Below are 16,554 nucleotides of genomic sequence, written 5' to 3'. Positions count from 1 at the left end.
GCACGGGGCGGGGCTGGACGGCGGGCGGGGCCTGCTAGACGCACGGGGCGGGGCTGGACGGCGGGCGGGGCCTGCTAGACGCACGGGGCGGGGCTTGGACAGCGTGGCGAGGCCGTCAGTGCGAAGGCGCGGCGTCGCCCCGTCCACTCCGGCTCTGCGGCTAGGGGCCTGTGGCGGGCGCTGCGGGTTGCAGCCGGGGACGCGGTCGCGGGTGCGTGCGCGCGGCCGTCCTGGGCCGAGGGTCCCAGGCTGCGATTCCACTGCGGGTTGGGTGCGCCGGGCGCGAGCTCCGGCGCCGCCCGCCAGGCAGGGTCTTGCTGGGGTGGGGGCGGGGGGGCGGCGGTGGCGAGCTAGTCACGTGACCGCGCGGGACGTGCGCGCGTCCGCGGGGTCCTGGGCGGAGTCCCGGCGAGGCCGTCCCGAGCCTGCGCGTCGCTGAGTCCGGGCTGGCGGCGGGGCCTTCGCGGCTCGCGCGGTCGTGGGCCGGGCCGCTGGCGGGCTCAGGTGCTCGGAGCCTTCCCCGCGCTGCCGCCCGGCCCTTCCCTCTGCTGCTGCAAGCGTTTTTCGGCTTGTGGAAAACGTGCAGGAAACATGAAATTCCCTTGGCCACTTCCAGGCGCGCAGCCAGCGGCTCCCGGCCCTTCCCAGCCGGACCCTCGCCCGGAAGAATCCCGAGGCCTCCGTCCCGGCGGCGATGCTGCCCCGGCGGCCGCTCGCGTGGCTCGCGTGGGCTTTCCGGGGTCCCCCGGGACCGCGCGGGGCCTGCGCCCCCGGAGCCGCGGGTTCTTGGGGTAGGCGGGTTGGTCCCCTGGCCCGCAGGGGCTGCTGCACCGCCCCCGGGACCCCGGAGGTGCAGCTGACCCAGGAGCGCTACCCCGTGCGGCGCCTGCCGTTCTCCACGGTGTCTGAGCAAGACCTGGCCGCCTTTGAGCGCATCGTGCCCGGCGGGGTCGTCACGGACCCGGAGGCGCTGCAGGCCCCCAACGTAGACTGGCTGCGGACGCTGCGAGGTGGGTGAGGCTCGGGAGCCGCGGCGCGGCCGCGGCCCTGCTCCTGCGCCTTCCCGTGGAGGCTTCAGAGTGGGCTGAGAACACGCTGGGTGGGGGCGCTCAGAGGGGCGTGTGTACCTACAGGCTGCTGGAATAAATGACCACAAACGAGGCTCTTGGAACAACCCAAATTTCCGGGTGCAGTGGCTCTGCCTGTAATCTCAGCAGCCCGGGAGGTTGAAGCCAGGAGCTGGAGACAAGCCTGGGCAACATACTCAGGCCCCTCTCACCTCCACCGTCTCTAAAAATAAAGTAAAACGAGCCCGCCCAGGACTAAAAAAACAAAGTAAAAAAGTTACTCCAGCCCAGGAGTTCAAGTTTGCAGTGGACTGATCTCTCCACTGCGTTCCTGCCTGGGCAACAGAGCAAGACTCCGTCTCTAAAACAAAACAGCCCCCCCCCCCACCGCCCCCACAACCCCAGAAGTTTATTCTCTCAGCTCTGGAGGTGAAAAGCGTGAAATCAAGGTGTCACAGGCTGCGCTTCCTCCAAAGCCCCCAGAGGAGGTAGGTTCCTTCCTGTCCAGCTCCTGGTGGCCCCAGCCTCTGCCTTGGTTTTCATACGGGCGCCTCCTCCCCTCCAGTTGTCTTATAAAGGCACTTGTCGTTGGATGATCCACCCAAATCCGGGATGACCTCATCTCAGTGCCGTCAACCTAGTTACATCCGTTTTTCCTTTTTGAGACAGGTTTTCTTTTGTTGCCCAGGCTGGAGTGCAGTGGCGTGATCTCAGCTCACTGCAGCCTCTCGCTCCCGGGTTCAAGTGATTCTCCTCCCAAGTAACTGGGATTACAGGCGCCCACCGCCATGCCTGGCTAATCTTAGTAGACGGGGGTTTCACCATGTTGGCCACGCTGGTCTCGAACTCCTGACCTCAGGCGATCCACCCACCTTGGCCTCCCAAAGTGCTGGGATTACAGGCGTGAGCCACCTCGCCAGCCGGACCGTTTTTTTCAAATAAGGTCCCATTCACAGGTCATGGGGTTGGGAAGCCGACATATCTTTATGGAGCCCACTAGGTAAGATGTAGGGCTCCTGGCTGGCCATGCCTGCTCCTCTCCTCCCATTGCACCCCTGCGCACTGGCATACAAGTCTGTGCACAAGTGAGGGACCTCTCAGCCTTCGGGGCTGGCACTTCTTTTTGGTAACAGTGCCCAGTTTTCTCTTTTATTACTTTGAGACGGAGTGTATCCTTGTCACTCAGGCTGGAGAATCGCCTGGTGAGGGGGGCTTGATGCTTGACATGGGGGCTCCTGAGGGTGGGGCCGGCCCTGCGTAGGGAGCGAGCTGCTGCTGTGGGTGGGTGGAGTCGCAGGCATCCCGGACTGCAGTGGGTTGGCAGCCCTAGACAAGCGCAGACAAAAGGGCACGGCTGTGCCTCTGCCCAGCTCTGTTTACCATGGGAGGCGACACACAGATTTTGCTGTGGGCTGTTGTTTGCTGATCCTCTTGTAAGTACGTAGTACCAGGAGGAGCTAGGGAAAGGAGCTGATGGACAGAGGCCAGGGCTGGGACCCCTGAAGGGGTGGGAGTGGTGGGGCTGTCTCGTGGGACCTGGAGAAGGCTGTGGGGCAGGGCAAGTGCTTTCCACACCCCAGGTCAGTGGTGTCCCCATGAGGGAGAGGGGTCAGCGGCCCCCAGAAAACTGCAGGAATGCAAAGACCAATGAAACAGGCTTGGGTGGGAAGGCACAGAAGCCATGAGACAGTTGGAAGACAGCTGCTCCGGGAATTCCCAGCATGTTTTGGAGCTGAGTAGGTGGAGGGGTCTCCTGTGGCTCCCTGGGGGGTGTGGTTCTGGGGTAGTTTTTGATTGTCACACACTGGGGGGTGCTCTGCTCACTATGGGTGCAGGCCGAGGGTGCCCCGTGTGTGGGGATAGGAGGGATGGTCACCAGTGTGCTGCCAGCCCCTTCCCCTGGACGCACTGACTTCAGATCCGGGTGTTTCCTGCGTCACCGGCTCTGCCCCATCGGCCCCTCCCTCTGTGAAACTCCCATTGTTAACACGGGGCCACCAGGAGGGAGCCCCCCTTTTTCTCTTTCATCTTAGGAGGTAAACATCAGAGGAGTGGGAAATCCTCTCCTCATTCTGTGTCAGGGACGCGGCCTGGCCTTCATTGTGGGGAGGAGGGAGGGGTGCACTCACATGTGTGTTGAGAACCCTGCCACAGGCGCCTCACAATGTGCCTGAGTTGAAAGCTTTGCCACAAGTCCTGAGGCTCCCGAGCCCACGTAGGGAAAGGGATGAAGTGAGCACAGGTGCCAGAGTTCCCTCGGGTGCTGCGCTGAAGCATCAGGCAAGCCTGGGCGCCAGCAGGCTCTTCCACAAAAATTGCTCATTTGATGAAAGAGAAATAAGTGGCTTTCTGATCAGAAAAGTAAGGTGGATGCCACAGCCTGGTTCTCAGAGCTCCTGAGAGAGTGGGGACAGGCACCTGTGAGTGCACCTCTGCTTCTCTGCAGCCCCTGTCACCTGGGAAAGTCATCTCAAGGAAACCCAAAGGCAGAAACGCCCGCTCACTTGGGGCAGCAGTGGTTAGCAACCCCAGGCAGTTAACTTAGAAGGCTCCCACCACTCACATCCGTGCGTTCAGTAAATAAGGCAGCCCAGGGTTACAGTCCAGTGGATAAAATGAGAAATCGCAAGCCCACACCACTGTGAATCAGCAGCTACATAAACATGTCAGGAGGAGTGAGGGGAAAGCCCTTTTTTGTGGCAGGGGCAGCTAAGAAGCCAGACGCAGTGGCTCATGCCTGCAACCCCAGCCCTTGGGGAGGCTGAGGCGGTGGATTGCTTGAGACCATGAGTTCAAGACTAGCCTGGGCAACATGACGAAACCGTTTTTACTAAAAATACCAAAATTAGCCAGGAATCCTAGCTGCTTAGGAGGCTGAGGTGGGAGGATCACTTGAGCCTTGGAGGTTGAGGCTGCAGTGAGCTGTGATTGTGTCACTGTACTCCAGCCTGGGTGACAGAGTGAGACTGTGTCTCAAAAGAAAAAGGAAATGTAGATGGATGGATGGATTTAGGAAAATCAGTTGGCAACTGTCCTAGTAACTGATTCAGCCTAAGATCATCAAAGATGCTAAAATAAATACGTGGGGCTTGAGGAGAAACATGATATGCATGTGGTCTCAAGGGTCTGCTTGTGCAGTGTGAATGCCTCACAAAAGGAAATGTGGGGACGTGGCAGCAGGGGAGCCTGCCACAGACACCCCCTTACCACAGACTAAGTGCTTGCCACAAGGGGGTGGGCAGCCTTGGAGCCGCCAGTGCCTGGCCTGTGGGATGCTTGTCCACGGGGCCCAGCCTCACCCACCTCCACACACTGTGCCCGGCGCCCGCCCGCCACGTCCCATGCGGGACCTAGTTTTGGTTTTTCTGAGACAAAGGTCTTGCTCTGTGGCCCAGGCTGGAATGCCGTATTGCGATCATAGCTCCCTGCAGCCTTGACCTCCTAGGCTCGGGTGATTCTCCCACCTCAGCTTCCCAAATAAGATCACTCTCTTGGGGCTGGGCATGGTGGCTCACACCTGTAATCCCAGCACTTTGGGAGGCCAAGGCAGGTGGATCACCTGAGGTTAGGAGCTCAAGACCAGCCTGGCCAATGTGGTGAAACCCTGTCTCTACTCAAAATACGAATATTAACCAGGTGTGGTGGTGCACACCTGTAATCCCAGCTACTCGGGAAGCTGAAGCAGTAGAATTGCTTGAACCCAGGAGGCAGAGGTTGCAGTGAGCCGAGATTGTACCACTGCACTCCTGCCTGGGCATCACAGCGAGATTCTGTCTCCCCCCCCCAAAAAAAAAAAAGCTCACTCTCGGGTGAGGGCTCACTAGCCTTATCTGCAGCTTCCCCCCACATTGTCTCACGGGGTCTCCTTCCTGTCACAGGCTGTAGCAAGGTACTGCTGAGGCCGCGGACGTCGGAGGAGGTGTCCCGTATCCTCAGGTAAGGTGGCCCCTTGCCCTTCTGTGCTCTTGCTGGTTGTTTCCTCATGGAGCCTGTGGGCAGCTGGGTGACCCGTGCGAAGCCAGCCATGACATCTTGGTTTGTGTGTCTCTATTTGTTCTGTGGTTAAGTGCTATTTTGCTGCATCTGTGGTGTGTAATCATTTCCCCCTATTGGGCAATGCCCATGCCTGTTTCTTGGCGCTGTTTGTAACAGCAAAGATCCCCCGCCGTGAATACACTACAGGGTTGTCCACTGAGCTGGTGTCCGGGTTTCCACAACTGTAGACAGTGCTTTAGATCATCCCCAGTGGGTGCTTCGGGGCAGTTTGCACCCACTCTGTTGGACTCCATCCTTGGGCCCGCTCCCTCCAGGGTTTATTTCACATACATGGCAGATTCCTCTCCCCAGGACAGGGGGCTTTGCTTTCTTCAAACCCCTACATGTTGGGTGTGCTCAAGGCTTTGGGGCATTGCAAAGGTGGAGACTCGTTGGGAGTGAGGTATCCTCGGGCACACGTCTTTGGGATGTTGGGCCAAGGATGGGGAGATGCAGGCGGGGTTTAGGGGGTGGGGGCAGTGCAGTTAGGGAGCCCTGAGCTGGACCCTCTGTGAGCACAGTATGAAGGGGGAGGATGGCAGCGGGGCACATAAGACATTCTGTTCTTTGAGGGGAGCCTTGTAGGACATTCGAATCAGGGCCTCCCCTCCATCTCCCTGTGGCCTCCCATCTTCTCCATGAGGGCCTCCGTCCTCCATGAGAGCCTCCATGAGGGCCTATATCTTCTCCATGAGGGCTTCAGTCTCCTCCCTGAGGGCCTATATCTCTTCCACAAGGGCCTCCATCTCCTCCATGAGGGCCTCCATGAGGGCCTATATCTCCTTCATGAGGGCCTCCCTGAGGTCCTCCATCTCCTCCACGAGGGCTTCCATCTCCTCCACGAGGGCCTCCCTCTCCTCCCTGAGGGCCTCCATCTCCTCCATGAGGGCCTCCACTAGAGCCTCCGTCTCCTTCGTGAGGGCCTCCATGAGGGCCTATATCTCCTCCATGAGGGCCTCTGTCTCCTCCACGAGGGCCTCCATTAGAGCCTCCATCTCCTTCATGAGGGCCTCCATGAGGGCCTATATCTCCTCCATGAGGGCCTCCACGAGGGCCTATGTCTCCTTCATGAAGGCCTCCATTAGAGCCTCCATCTCCTTCATGAGGGCCTCCATGAGGGCCTATATCTCCTCCACTAGGGCCTCCATCTCCTCCATGAGGGCCTATATCTCCTCCATGAGGGCCTCCGCTCCATCTCCCATCACGGCTTTCGGGTTGGCATCTCTCTTTCCTCAGAATCCCCCGTGTGAGCCCCCGCTGAGGCTGTGGGCCATGCAGGATGATCAGGATTTGGGGTCAGGCACTGGTCCTATAACATGTCCTTGTGGACGGTGGCGTGGGGGTGGGGACAGAGCCCTGACGCTCCTCATGTCCTCATTCCAGGCACTGCCATGAGAGGAACCTGGCCGTGAACCCACAGGGGGGCAACACAGGCATGGTGGGTGGCAGCGTCCCCGTCTTTGACGAGATCATCCTCTCCACTGCCCTCATGAACCGGGTCCTCAGCTTCCACAGCGTGTCCGGTAAGCCTGTGCCGTCCGTTGGGGTCCTGGCCTGAGTTTTTCCTTGCCAGTTTCTGCAACTGTGCTGTGCTTGGGTGGGCAAATGAGTCGGGTGGGGCTGGGGAAAGAACCAGTGTCTGTAGCCTGGGCGCCAGCCCCACTCCCCCAGTCCTCCAGTCATGCCTGCTGTGGGATCACTTGGATGACGGATGCTGAGGATTGTTGCTCCCGTCCCTTCCGGCTCTAGCCACTCTGGAGCGTGTGGGGTGCAGAGAGCGGCAGGCATGAGGGGATCCTGTGCTGCTATGGCATGGCAGACCTGGGTCGCCAGGGTCCTGCCCTGGGGCTCTGCGCAAGGCCGGGCTCCAGGTGCCGGTCACTCTCTGTGGTCAGGCCGCTGGCACTGTAGGGTGTTGAGCGGCATCCCTGGCCTCCGCCTACCCGGTGCCCGCAGCACCCCCAACCCAGAGTGTCAGCAGACATTGTCCCACATGCCCTGGGGCAGGATCAGCCCCAGCTGAGAAGCTTCACAGCAGGCTCCGCTCTTCCACTCCTGTCCCTGAGCATGTGGGTGTGGGAAGTTTTTCTGTCTCTTCACCTTACCCGTTTTCCTTTTGTGTCCCTGTAATCATAAAGGTCCCTTTAGGTCTGATTTCTCCTTGGCCCAGCGATGTGGGAGCGCCTCTTCTCGGCCCTGGAGCTGAGGCTGATGTGCTGTCTGGGTGGCTTGTGTGTGCAGGCCGGGGGGGGTGGGACCCACCAGCTCGGGGGTGCCTTGACAGCTTGGTCGCGCTCTGCAGGAATTCTGGTTTGCCAGGCGGGCTGCGTCCTGGAGGAGCTGAGCCGGTATGTGGAGGAGCAGGACTTCATCATGCCGCTGGACTTAGGGGCCAAGGGCAGCTGCCACATCGGGGGAAACGTGGCCACCAACGCCGGGGGCCTGCGGCTTCTTCGATACGGGTCACTGCGTGGGACTGTGCTAGGCCTGGAAGCGGTGAGCTGGGGCAGCAGCTGGGTGCAGAGCTTGCCACGGGGTGTCCTGTGATGGCCCTCGTGGGCCCAGGTGGGGGCGGAGGTGAATGGGGCTCCTCAGGGGGTGGGCGGTCTTGGTTCCTGGCCCTGGGCCCCTCAGGGACGTGAGGGGTACACAGCCCCCCACCCTGAGGGAGGCCTGGCCCTGCCCTGCTCTTCCACGGTGATTATGCACCCATGTAGGGGATGCAGTTACGGGGGGACCTGCCCCAGCAGCAGCAGGCTTCCGGGAGCCTGGTGTGAAGGAAGACTCACCCAGGGTCAGCTTCGTGTTCTTCCATTGCCTGCTGTTCCTCCAGGGCCCCTCCGTTTCCCCGCACCCTCACCAGCTGAGTGTCATGGTCAGAGTGCTCCGTCCTGTTTACCCAGGTGGACGAGGCAAACGCAAAACCATGCTTTGCTTTCATCCAGTGAATTATGATGTCCCAGGAGCTTTTTTTCTGGCCAGCCACTGATTATCTGTATTGTAAGTTACTTTCTTGCACTCAGGAGCTGCATAAGCCTCGGACTCATAGTACCAGCACTCAGGACTTGGAGAGGCCTGCAGCCCAGGGGCTTTGATGCTTTGTGGCTGGGGGTCCGGAGGTGATGGGTCCTGGGCCGGGCGGTTCTCTGCGTTCTCCATGCTCCACCCCCAGGGAGCCTCCCCACTGCCCCATGGCAGGTGTGTCCCTGCTTTGGGCAGTGAACTCCTGTGTGTGGAGGGGGTCTCACTCCTGCAGGAGAAAAGTCCATCCTTCAGCCTCTTGGCATGACCTCAGCCTGTTGCGGACATGACTCCTGGCCCCAGAGACGACCGAGGTCTCGTCAGCAGGCTAGCAGGTGGGTGAACGTGCTTCTCTTGTCCCCTAGGTGCTGGCTGATGGCACAGTCCTGGACTGCCTGACCTCCCTGAGGAAGGACAACACGGGCTATGACCTGAAGCAGCTGTTCATCGGGTCGGAGGGCACTTTGGGGGTCATCACTGCAGTGTCCATCCTGTGTCCACCCAAGCCCAGGGCTGTGAACGTGGCTTTCCTTGGTGGGCTTCCTAGAGTTGTGCCTTGAGATGGGGGGTTGGGCTCGAGCGTCTGCTCTGACAAAGCCGCTGCTGGTGTGAGTGAGAGGATGGAGGGAGCCCTCACAGGAGTCAGTTCCTGTGTGTCCCCTGATGTCTCTGCTTCCAAAGGAATTAGGAGTCCAGGACCCCACCCCACTGGTGGTTATGGGTAAAGGTCTGGAGTGAGGCCTCTCCCTGTCTCTGGTCACAGCACACTTTATTCTGTAACAAAACTGTGGTTTGTGTCATCTTCACCCCATTGTGTTGGTTAAGTATGTTGTGTCACGTGCTGTCATTTGGTCTAAGTTTAGGACACCACTCTCAGTTACCGTGGGGATCGAGAATTCCCTCCCGTAAGTGGGGGGCTTCCCCAGTGAGCCCCGATGGTGGCTGGAGGGGCGTGGGGGCGCGGGTCTCAGCATACCTGCTTGCTGCCCTGTCTCCACAGGCCTGCTTCCCCCACGGCCGGCTGGAATAGGAGCTCACAGCCACATCCTCAGTTCTCCTCCCTGGATCTCCCTTCCTCTCCTTTCTTGCCTTCATTTGAATGGGGCGGGTTTATCCAGCATTTCCTCCTCCAGGAGCTCAGAAGCCGCATAGCCCAGCCGTCTTTGTGTGAGTGTGGCTGCAGTGCAGTGGGTCTAACTCGCCAGCTCCAAGGGCAGTGTCCTGACCTGCCAGGAGATTGGGCAGCCTGGGAGGCTCCTGTGACTCTGTTTGTTCCCTCAGTCACTTACATCTTGTTGTGATGTGTGTTCGTTCTATATATATATTTTTTTTTTTTTGGAGACAGACAGAGTTTCACTCATGTTACCCAGGCTGGAGTGCAATGGCGTGATCTCGGCTCACCGCAACCTCCGCCTCCTGGGTTCAGGCAATTCTCCTGCCTCAGCCTCCCTAGTAGCTGGGATTACAGGCACGCGCCACCATGCCCAGCTAATTTTTTGTAGTTTTAGTAGAGACGGGGTTTCACCACGTTGACCAGGATGGTCTCGATCTCTTGACCTTGTGATCCACCTGCCTCGGCCTCCCAAAGTGCTGGAATTACAGGCGTGAGCCACCGCGCCCGGCCGTTCTATATTTTAAACAGTCTCACCAGGATTATTATTTTATGGCCACTTTCTCTGCTCTTCACTCTCTTACGTCCGATGTTCCGTTTGGGATAATGTTGCAAACATATCTTCATTCATTTCCTGCAGTAGAGGTCTACTGGTGACCACCTCCTCACTTCCTTATTTCACTCTCATTCTGGAAGGCTGTTTTCCGCAGGCACGTGGCTCCAGACTGGTATTTGTTTTCTTTTATCCCTCTGGATATGCCAACCCAGTGTCCTCTGGCCTCCTCGCTGTTGGGAACTTTGCTGTCGGTGACCGCTTCTGCCTCTCTCCCAGCCCAGCTTGGGCCACTTTAAAGATCATTCTTTTTGATCTTCTGAAGTTTTCAGTGGTGTGTGTGTATGCGTTCTTTTTCATCTCTTTGGAATTACTTAATTTTTTAAACCTGCGGCTTGGCGTCTTTTACCAGTTTTAGAAATTCTTAGCCACTATTGCATCAGATATTGCCTGTGTTTTCCTCTCTTTTTGGGACAGTGATTCTGGATAGAACTTCTCAGTCTGTCTTCCATGTCTCTTGATCTCTTCTCCATATTCTCATCATTGCGTCTCTGTGCTGCATTCTGTGCAGTTTCTTCTCATCTGCCTTCCAGTTCATAAACGCCCCCTTCAGCTGTGTTTTATATGCTGCTGAACCCCTCCAGGGATGGTTCCTTCCATACGTCAAGTTTTAAATTTTGATTATGAAAGCTTTTTACTTCTAGATTTGTTATGTTTTTCAAATCTGCAATGTTACTTTTAATTTTTTTTTTTTTTTTTTTCTGAGACGGAGTTTTGCTCTTGGCGCCCAGGCTGGAGTGCAGTGGTGCGATCTTGGCTCACTGCAACCTCTGCCTCCCCGGGTTCAAGTGATTCTCCTGCCTCAGCCTCCCGAGTAGCTGAAATTATAGGCATGTGCCACCATGCCCGGCTAATTTTGTATTTTTAGTAGAGACGGGGTTTCACCATGTTGATCAGGCTGATCTCAGACTCCCAACCTCAGATGATCTGCCTGCCTCGGCCTCCCAAAGTGCTGGGATTACAGGTGTGAGTCACTGCACCCAGCCTGTAGGTTTCTATTCTAGGTATTCTCAAGCTCATTATTTGTGTCTTTAAACATAGTTTGACACCTGTAATCCCAGCATTTTGGGAGGCCAAGGCTGGCAGATCACCTGAGGTCAGGGGTTTGAGACCAGCCTGGCTAACATGGTGAAACCCTATCTCTACTAAAAATATAAAAATTAGCCGGATGTGGTGGTGCACAATTGTAATTCTAGCTACTTGGGAGGCCGAGGCAGGTGGATCATGAGGTCAGGAGTGGAGACCAGCCTGGCCAACATAGTGAAACCCCATCTCTACTAAAAATATAAAAATTAGTTGGGTGTGGTGGTGCACAATTGTAATTCTAGCTACTTGGGAGGCTGAGGCAGGAGAGTTGCTTGAATCCAGAGGCTCAGGTTGCCGTGAGCTGAGATAGTGCCACTGCACTGCAGCCTGGGCAACGGAGCAAGACTCTGTCTCAAAAAAAAAAAATAGTTTGAATAATTTTTTAATGATGTTTTATAGTCAGGTAATTACATTTTTTTTCAAGTCTATGTAGTCTAAAACTTTTTTTAGGTTGGGTATTGTGGCTCATGCTTGTAACCCTAGCACTTTGGGAGGCCGAGGCGGGTGGATCACTTGATGTCAGGAGTTGGAGACCAGCCTGGCCAACATGGTGAAACCCCGTCTCTACTAAAAATATAAAAATTAGTTGGGCGTGGTGGTAGGTCCCTGTAATCCCAGCTACTCGGGAGGTGGAGACAGGAGAATCTCTTGAACCCGGGAGGCGGATATTAACAGTGAGCTGAGATCATGCCATTACATTCCATCCTGGGCAACAGAGTGAGACTCTGTCTCAAAAAAAAAAAACCAAAACAGCAAAAACGCAGTTTTTTTTTTTTTTTTTAGAGACAAGGTCTCACTCTTGCCCAAGCTGGAATGCAGTGGCTTGATCATAGCTCACTGCAGCCTTGACCTCCTGGGCTCAAGCCATCCTCTTGAGTAGCTGGGATCGTAGATGCACACCACCATGCCTAGGTAAAACAATGAAAAACAATTTGTGTGTAGAAACAGTCTCATTATGTTGCCTAGGCTGCTCTTGAACTCCTAGGCTCAAGCGATCTTCCCACCTTGGCCTCCTAAAGTGTGGGGGTTGTAGGTGTGAGCCCCAGCCACTGCTCCCAGCCGGTGTGGGCTGTTTTTAGTGCCTGCTGTTTCTGCTGGTTCATGCTCCTGGACCCTTACTCTTGTGTGTGCGGCTGTCCATGGCAGCGTGTAGCTCGTGATGTTTGAAGAGTTCTTTGTCTGGGCTCCTAGATGCCAAGGCTGAGGCACCTTCCTTGGGAGAGGCTTTGCTTTTGCTTTTGCTAGGTGGCTTTGAGTCTGCCGCCTGGGAGTGACCAAGTTCACAGGACGAAATTCTCTGAGCCTCCCAGGCAGTAAGTCAGTATAGGGCGTATCCATGGCCATGGTTTATCAGGAGTTTGTTTTTGTTATGTTATTCTTCCGTATTTTTTTGAGACAAGGTCTCACTCTGTCATCCAGGCTGGAGTGCAGTGGTGTAGTCATGTCTCTCTGTAGCCTTGACCTCCTGTGCTCAAGGGATCCTCCTGCCCCAGCCTCCCAAGTAGCCGGGACGAGGTGTGTACCACCATGCCTGGCTAAATTAAAAAAAATTTTTTTTGTAGAGATAGGGTCTTGCTGTGATACCCAGGCTACTCTTGAACTCTTAAGCTCAAACAATCCTGCCTTAGCCTCCCAAAGTGCTGGGGCTACAGGCATGAGCGCCTGCACCAGGCTCCGTTCTGCTTTTCCCTCGTTCTGCTCAGCGACTTCCCCTGCAGTCTTCAGGGTGAGTTGGTTGGGCAGCTTGCTTCTGGCCCTGACACCTAGGATGTGGCTCCGTGGGGGTCTCCTGGATTCCTCACCCTGGGTAGCTGGGAAGTTTGAGGCCAAACCTGCTGGTGGTGCAAGGGCTGTTGGCCAGCCGTGGCCTGGGCTTGGTGCTGCTCAGCCCGCTGGTCAGGCCAGGCTCTTCCCTCGCTCTTGATGCTCTTCAGTGTTTTTCTTTAGTTAGCCTCTCCCTGTTATTGCCCAGGCTGGAATGCAGTGGTGAGCTCCTGCCTCCCAGAAACCTCTCCCTTCTGGTTCAAGAGATTGCCCTGCCACAGCCTCCTGAGCAGCTGGAATTACAGGCGCCTGATACCACGCCCAGCCAATTTTTGTAGTTTTAGTTGAGACAGGGTTTCACCATGTTCGCCGGGCTGGTCTCAAACTCCTGACCTCAAGTGATCTGCCCACCTTGGCTTCCCAAAGTGCTGGGATTACAGATGTGAGCCACCACGCCCGGCCTTTTCAGTGTTTTTCTTTGGTGTTTTTTGGCCCAGCATTTTTGGTGGTTTTCACTGGGTACTGTGATAGGTGGCCTAGCCCATCACTGCTGGGTGGGGGCCCCTTCTCCCAGATAGAAGTCACTGGCCTCTTTGTGTCACCCCCACATGTAAACCGTGTGGAACAGGCCCCTGTGGGGACGGCCCAGGTGTTCCTGGTGTCCTGAGTGCTTGTGGGCTCCGTCCGGCTCTCCAGGACCCCAGCTGGCTCCCGTGTCATGCAGTGCAGGGGTGTGCCTCCAGCCTCTGTGCCTGTGAGAGGAGACCTCTTTGGAAAATTCTTCCTGTTATCCACATGCCCTCACATTGCCTCCCTCTCTCCCCCGAAAGATGGGCATGGGCCCCCTCCTGCTGCAGGGTCTCTTGGGCAGCCCACCTGTGGAAACCTCCACTCCGTTCCTTTCCATCTTCGCCCTTGAGGGTCGACTCCCCTAGGGCAGGGCCTCACTGGTAGCCCTCAACCCTGGATAACTGCAGGGAGCTCAGGGTGTCTGTAAAATGTGTATTGGATGAGGTCCTGCGTGCAGGGAAGATCTGAGTGCAGATTGCGTTAAGAGAAACGCAGCCGCTCCCAAAGGCTGCCTGGTGGTGCTGGCCCTGTGTTCACAATTCCAAAGACATGTCCCTGTGAGTGCCGCGACTTTCCCCCACCTGATCTGGTGCTGCTGGTGACGCCTGGCGTGCGTGGCCGGCTGAACCCTGTGAGTGCCGCTGCCTTCCCCCACCTGATCTGGTGCTGCTGGTGACGCCTGGCGTGCGCGGCCGGCTGAACCCTGGGCTGTTTCTTGCACTCCTCGAGGCTGCCAGCTCTTTTTCCCCACATGAGTCGGGTTGATGTTGCTGCTTTGAAGGGGGACATGGGTAGGCTGGGCATGGCTTCCTGCAGCACCTGACGTGCTGTGACCCATTTCAGGCTGCCCAGGCTTCACTGAGGTTCTACAGACCTTCAGCACTTGCAAGGGGATGCTGGGCGAGATCCTGTCCGCATTCGAGTTCATGGACGCTGAGTGCATGCAGCTGGTCGGCCGCCATCTCCACCTGGCCAGCCCTGTGCAAGGTACTGACCCCCTGCCGCTGCCGCTGGGGAGCGGCTCCTGCAGCTCCTCCTGCACCTCGGTACATGTGGGATGGTTCAGAGGCCCTGGGCGGTGGAGGGTCCCCGGGCGGAGTGTGGAGTGGTGTCAGGCTCGTGTGTAAGAAAGCCACTTGGAACGTGTTTAGGACAAAGAATAGGCCGCCTGGTCCTGTGTAATGTTTGCAGTTATACAGATTTCCTGGTCACCTACAAGAAGGACGGGAAGGAACTAAGTTGAATATTAACAGTGGCTACGTTTGGACTTTCCATTTCTACTTTTGTTTGTTTTCCCATATTTTATGTAAGCATGTTTTACTTTTATGATGGGAAAAAGGCCAATAATTTTTTTCTTGCGGGGGATGGAGTTTGGCTGTTGCCCAGGTTGGAGTACAGTGGGGCAGTCTCGGCTTACTGCAAACTCTGCCTCCTGAGTTCAAGCAATTCTCCTGCCTCAGCCTCCAGAGTAGCTGGGATTACAGGCGTGTGCCACCATGCCCAACTAATTTTTTTTAATTTTTTGCTGAGACGGCATTTTACCATGTCAGCCAGGCTGGTCTCGAACTCTTGACCTCAGGTGATCCACCCCCGCTTGGCCTCCCAAAGTACTGGGATTATAGGCCTGAGCTGCTGCACCCAGCCTGTTTGTTTATTTCTGGGAGACAAGGTCTCATTCTGTGGCTCCGGCTGGCGTGCAGTGGATTATGGCTCATTGTAGCCTCCAGCTTCTGGGATCAAGTGATCTTCCCACCTCAGTCTCCTGGGTAGCTGTGATCATAGGCACGTGCCTCCAAGCTCAGCCAAGTTTTAATTTTTTTTATTTTTATTTTAGTAGGGACGGAGTCTCATTCTGTTGCCCAGGCAGCTCTCAAACTCTTGGGCCCAAGCAGGTGTGATCACAGGTGTGAGCCACCTCACCTGGCCTGGACTTTTCAAATGTCCATAAAATAGAGCCTCATGGTGAAGAGCATGCCCTGGTGGAAGTGGCCTCCCAGTGTCTGAGGCCATCACGGGCCCCATCCCACTGCAGCAGCTTCTCCCGACCCTTGCATTTGCTGAGTGGAAAGCCCGCCCCAAGGCCAGTGGGAGGCCCAGAGCAGGTGGAGTGGCCCTCAGGACTGCTTTGTGCTTTCCAGGGAGTGATGTTTCTCTTTGAGACGGAGTTTCACTTTTGTCGCCCAGGCTGGAGTGCAGGGGCGTGATCTCAGCTCACTGCAACCTCCGCCTCCCAGGTTCAAGCGATTCTCTTGCCTCAGCCTCCCGAGTAGCTGGGACTACAGGCGCCTGCCACCACCCTGGCTATCTTTTGTATATTTAGTAGAGATGGGGTTTCACCATGTTGACCAGGCTGGTCTCGAACTCCTGACCTCAGGTGATCTGCCCTTCTCAGCCTTCCAAAGTGCTGGGATTACAGGCCTGAGCCACTGCACCTGGCCAAAAGACGACTTTTTAAACCATCTGAAACTCAGCTTAACCAGAGAGCTGTGTGCTCCGCAGGCCGCCTGTGTCCTTGGCTACAGAAGATGAGAGGTTGCTATTTCAGCCGTTCCACACAAGCAGCCCTGATTCCCGCCCTGGCAGCCGGAGCCTCTGCTCACTCTGCCTTCCTTGCTCACTTCTAGAGAGTCCGTTTTACGTCCTCATCGAGACTTCAGGCTCCAACGCAGGCCACGATGCGGAGAAGTTGGGCAGCTTCCTGGAGCACTCGCTGGGCTCTGGCCTGGTGACGGACGGGACCATGGCCACCGACCAGAGGAAAGTCAAGGTGCTCAGTGCGCTGCTCACGGGCCCCTCCCTCCCTGCCTGTTGGTCCGCTCCATCCTTGTCTCGAGATGCCCGGAAGGTGTCATTGGTGCAGCCTAGACAATGTGGGGTGGGGCCGAAATGCGACCAGGTTTCATGGCTTGGATAGAGTAGCCTCTTCGGATGGAAAATGTACTCCTGGTGTCTAGGTCATTTTCATTAATATTTAAAGTACTTCCTCCCCTCCCTGTCCCTCCCCCACCCGAAGCTGCGGGATGAGCAAGAAGACTGCCCCATTGCTGGTCCCCTGGAGCCTGAGGTCCAGCCACCAGTCAGCGGCAACTCTGCAAAGAGTTGTGTAGAATGAGTAGAGGCAGGAGGAACCCCAGGGACTATGGATGCTTAACCTGGACCTTGAGAATCCTGGGGTGGTCAGTTTTCCAGAGGAAGGGGCGTTGACTGTGTTACCAGATGATTTGGCCTCTTGGAGGCCAAAGGAAGGAGGGGCAAGGCCTGGGCAGGGAGCCCCCGTCACCTTCACC

General features: G+C 56.6%; 1 protein-coding gene across 3 annotated transcripts in view; it reads left to right on the top strand.

Annotated features, from left to right (window-relative positions):
- Positions 1–98: 98 nt before the first annotated feature.
- Positions 99–16,554, top strand: part of D2HGDH (D-2-hydroxyglutarate dehydrogenase) — a 36,203-nt gene continuing 19,747 nt past the window's right edge. The window contains exons 1-8 of one of the 3 annotated variants that reach the window (XM_017510720.2): positions 99–211; positions 617–1,010; positions 4,946–5,003; positions 6,486–6,625; positions 7,405–7,598; positions 8,489–8,657; positions 14,111–14,254; positions 15,892–16,034. In XM_017510720.2, coding sequence (XP_017366209.1) covers positions 695–1,010; positions 4,946–5,003; positions 6,486–6,625; positions 7,405–7,598; positions 8,489–8,657; positions 14,111–14,254; positions 15,892–16,034 — 1,164 coding nt within the window. In that variant the 5' untranslated portion in view covers positions 99–211; positions 617–694. The remainder of the gene's footprint in view (positions 212–616; positions 1,011–4,945; positions 5,004–6,485; positions 6,626–7,404; positions 7,599–8,488; positions 8,658–14,110; positions 14,255–15,891; positions 16,035–16,554) is intronic. The other 2 variants (XM_017510719.1, XM_017510721.2) reach the window with 2 other exon arrangements.

Source organism: Cebus imitator, unplaced genomic scaffold (genome assembly GCF_001604975.1).
Source record: "Cebus imitator isolate Cc_AM_T3 unplaced genomic scaffold, Cebus_imitator-1.0 Scaffold443, whole genome shotgun sequence".
Taxonomy (NCBI): domain Eukaryota; kingdom Metazoa; phylum Chordata; class Mammalia; order Primates; family Cebidae; genus Cebus; species Cebus imitator.
This window is presented reverse-complemented; position numbering and strand designations above follow the sequence as displayed.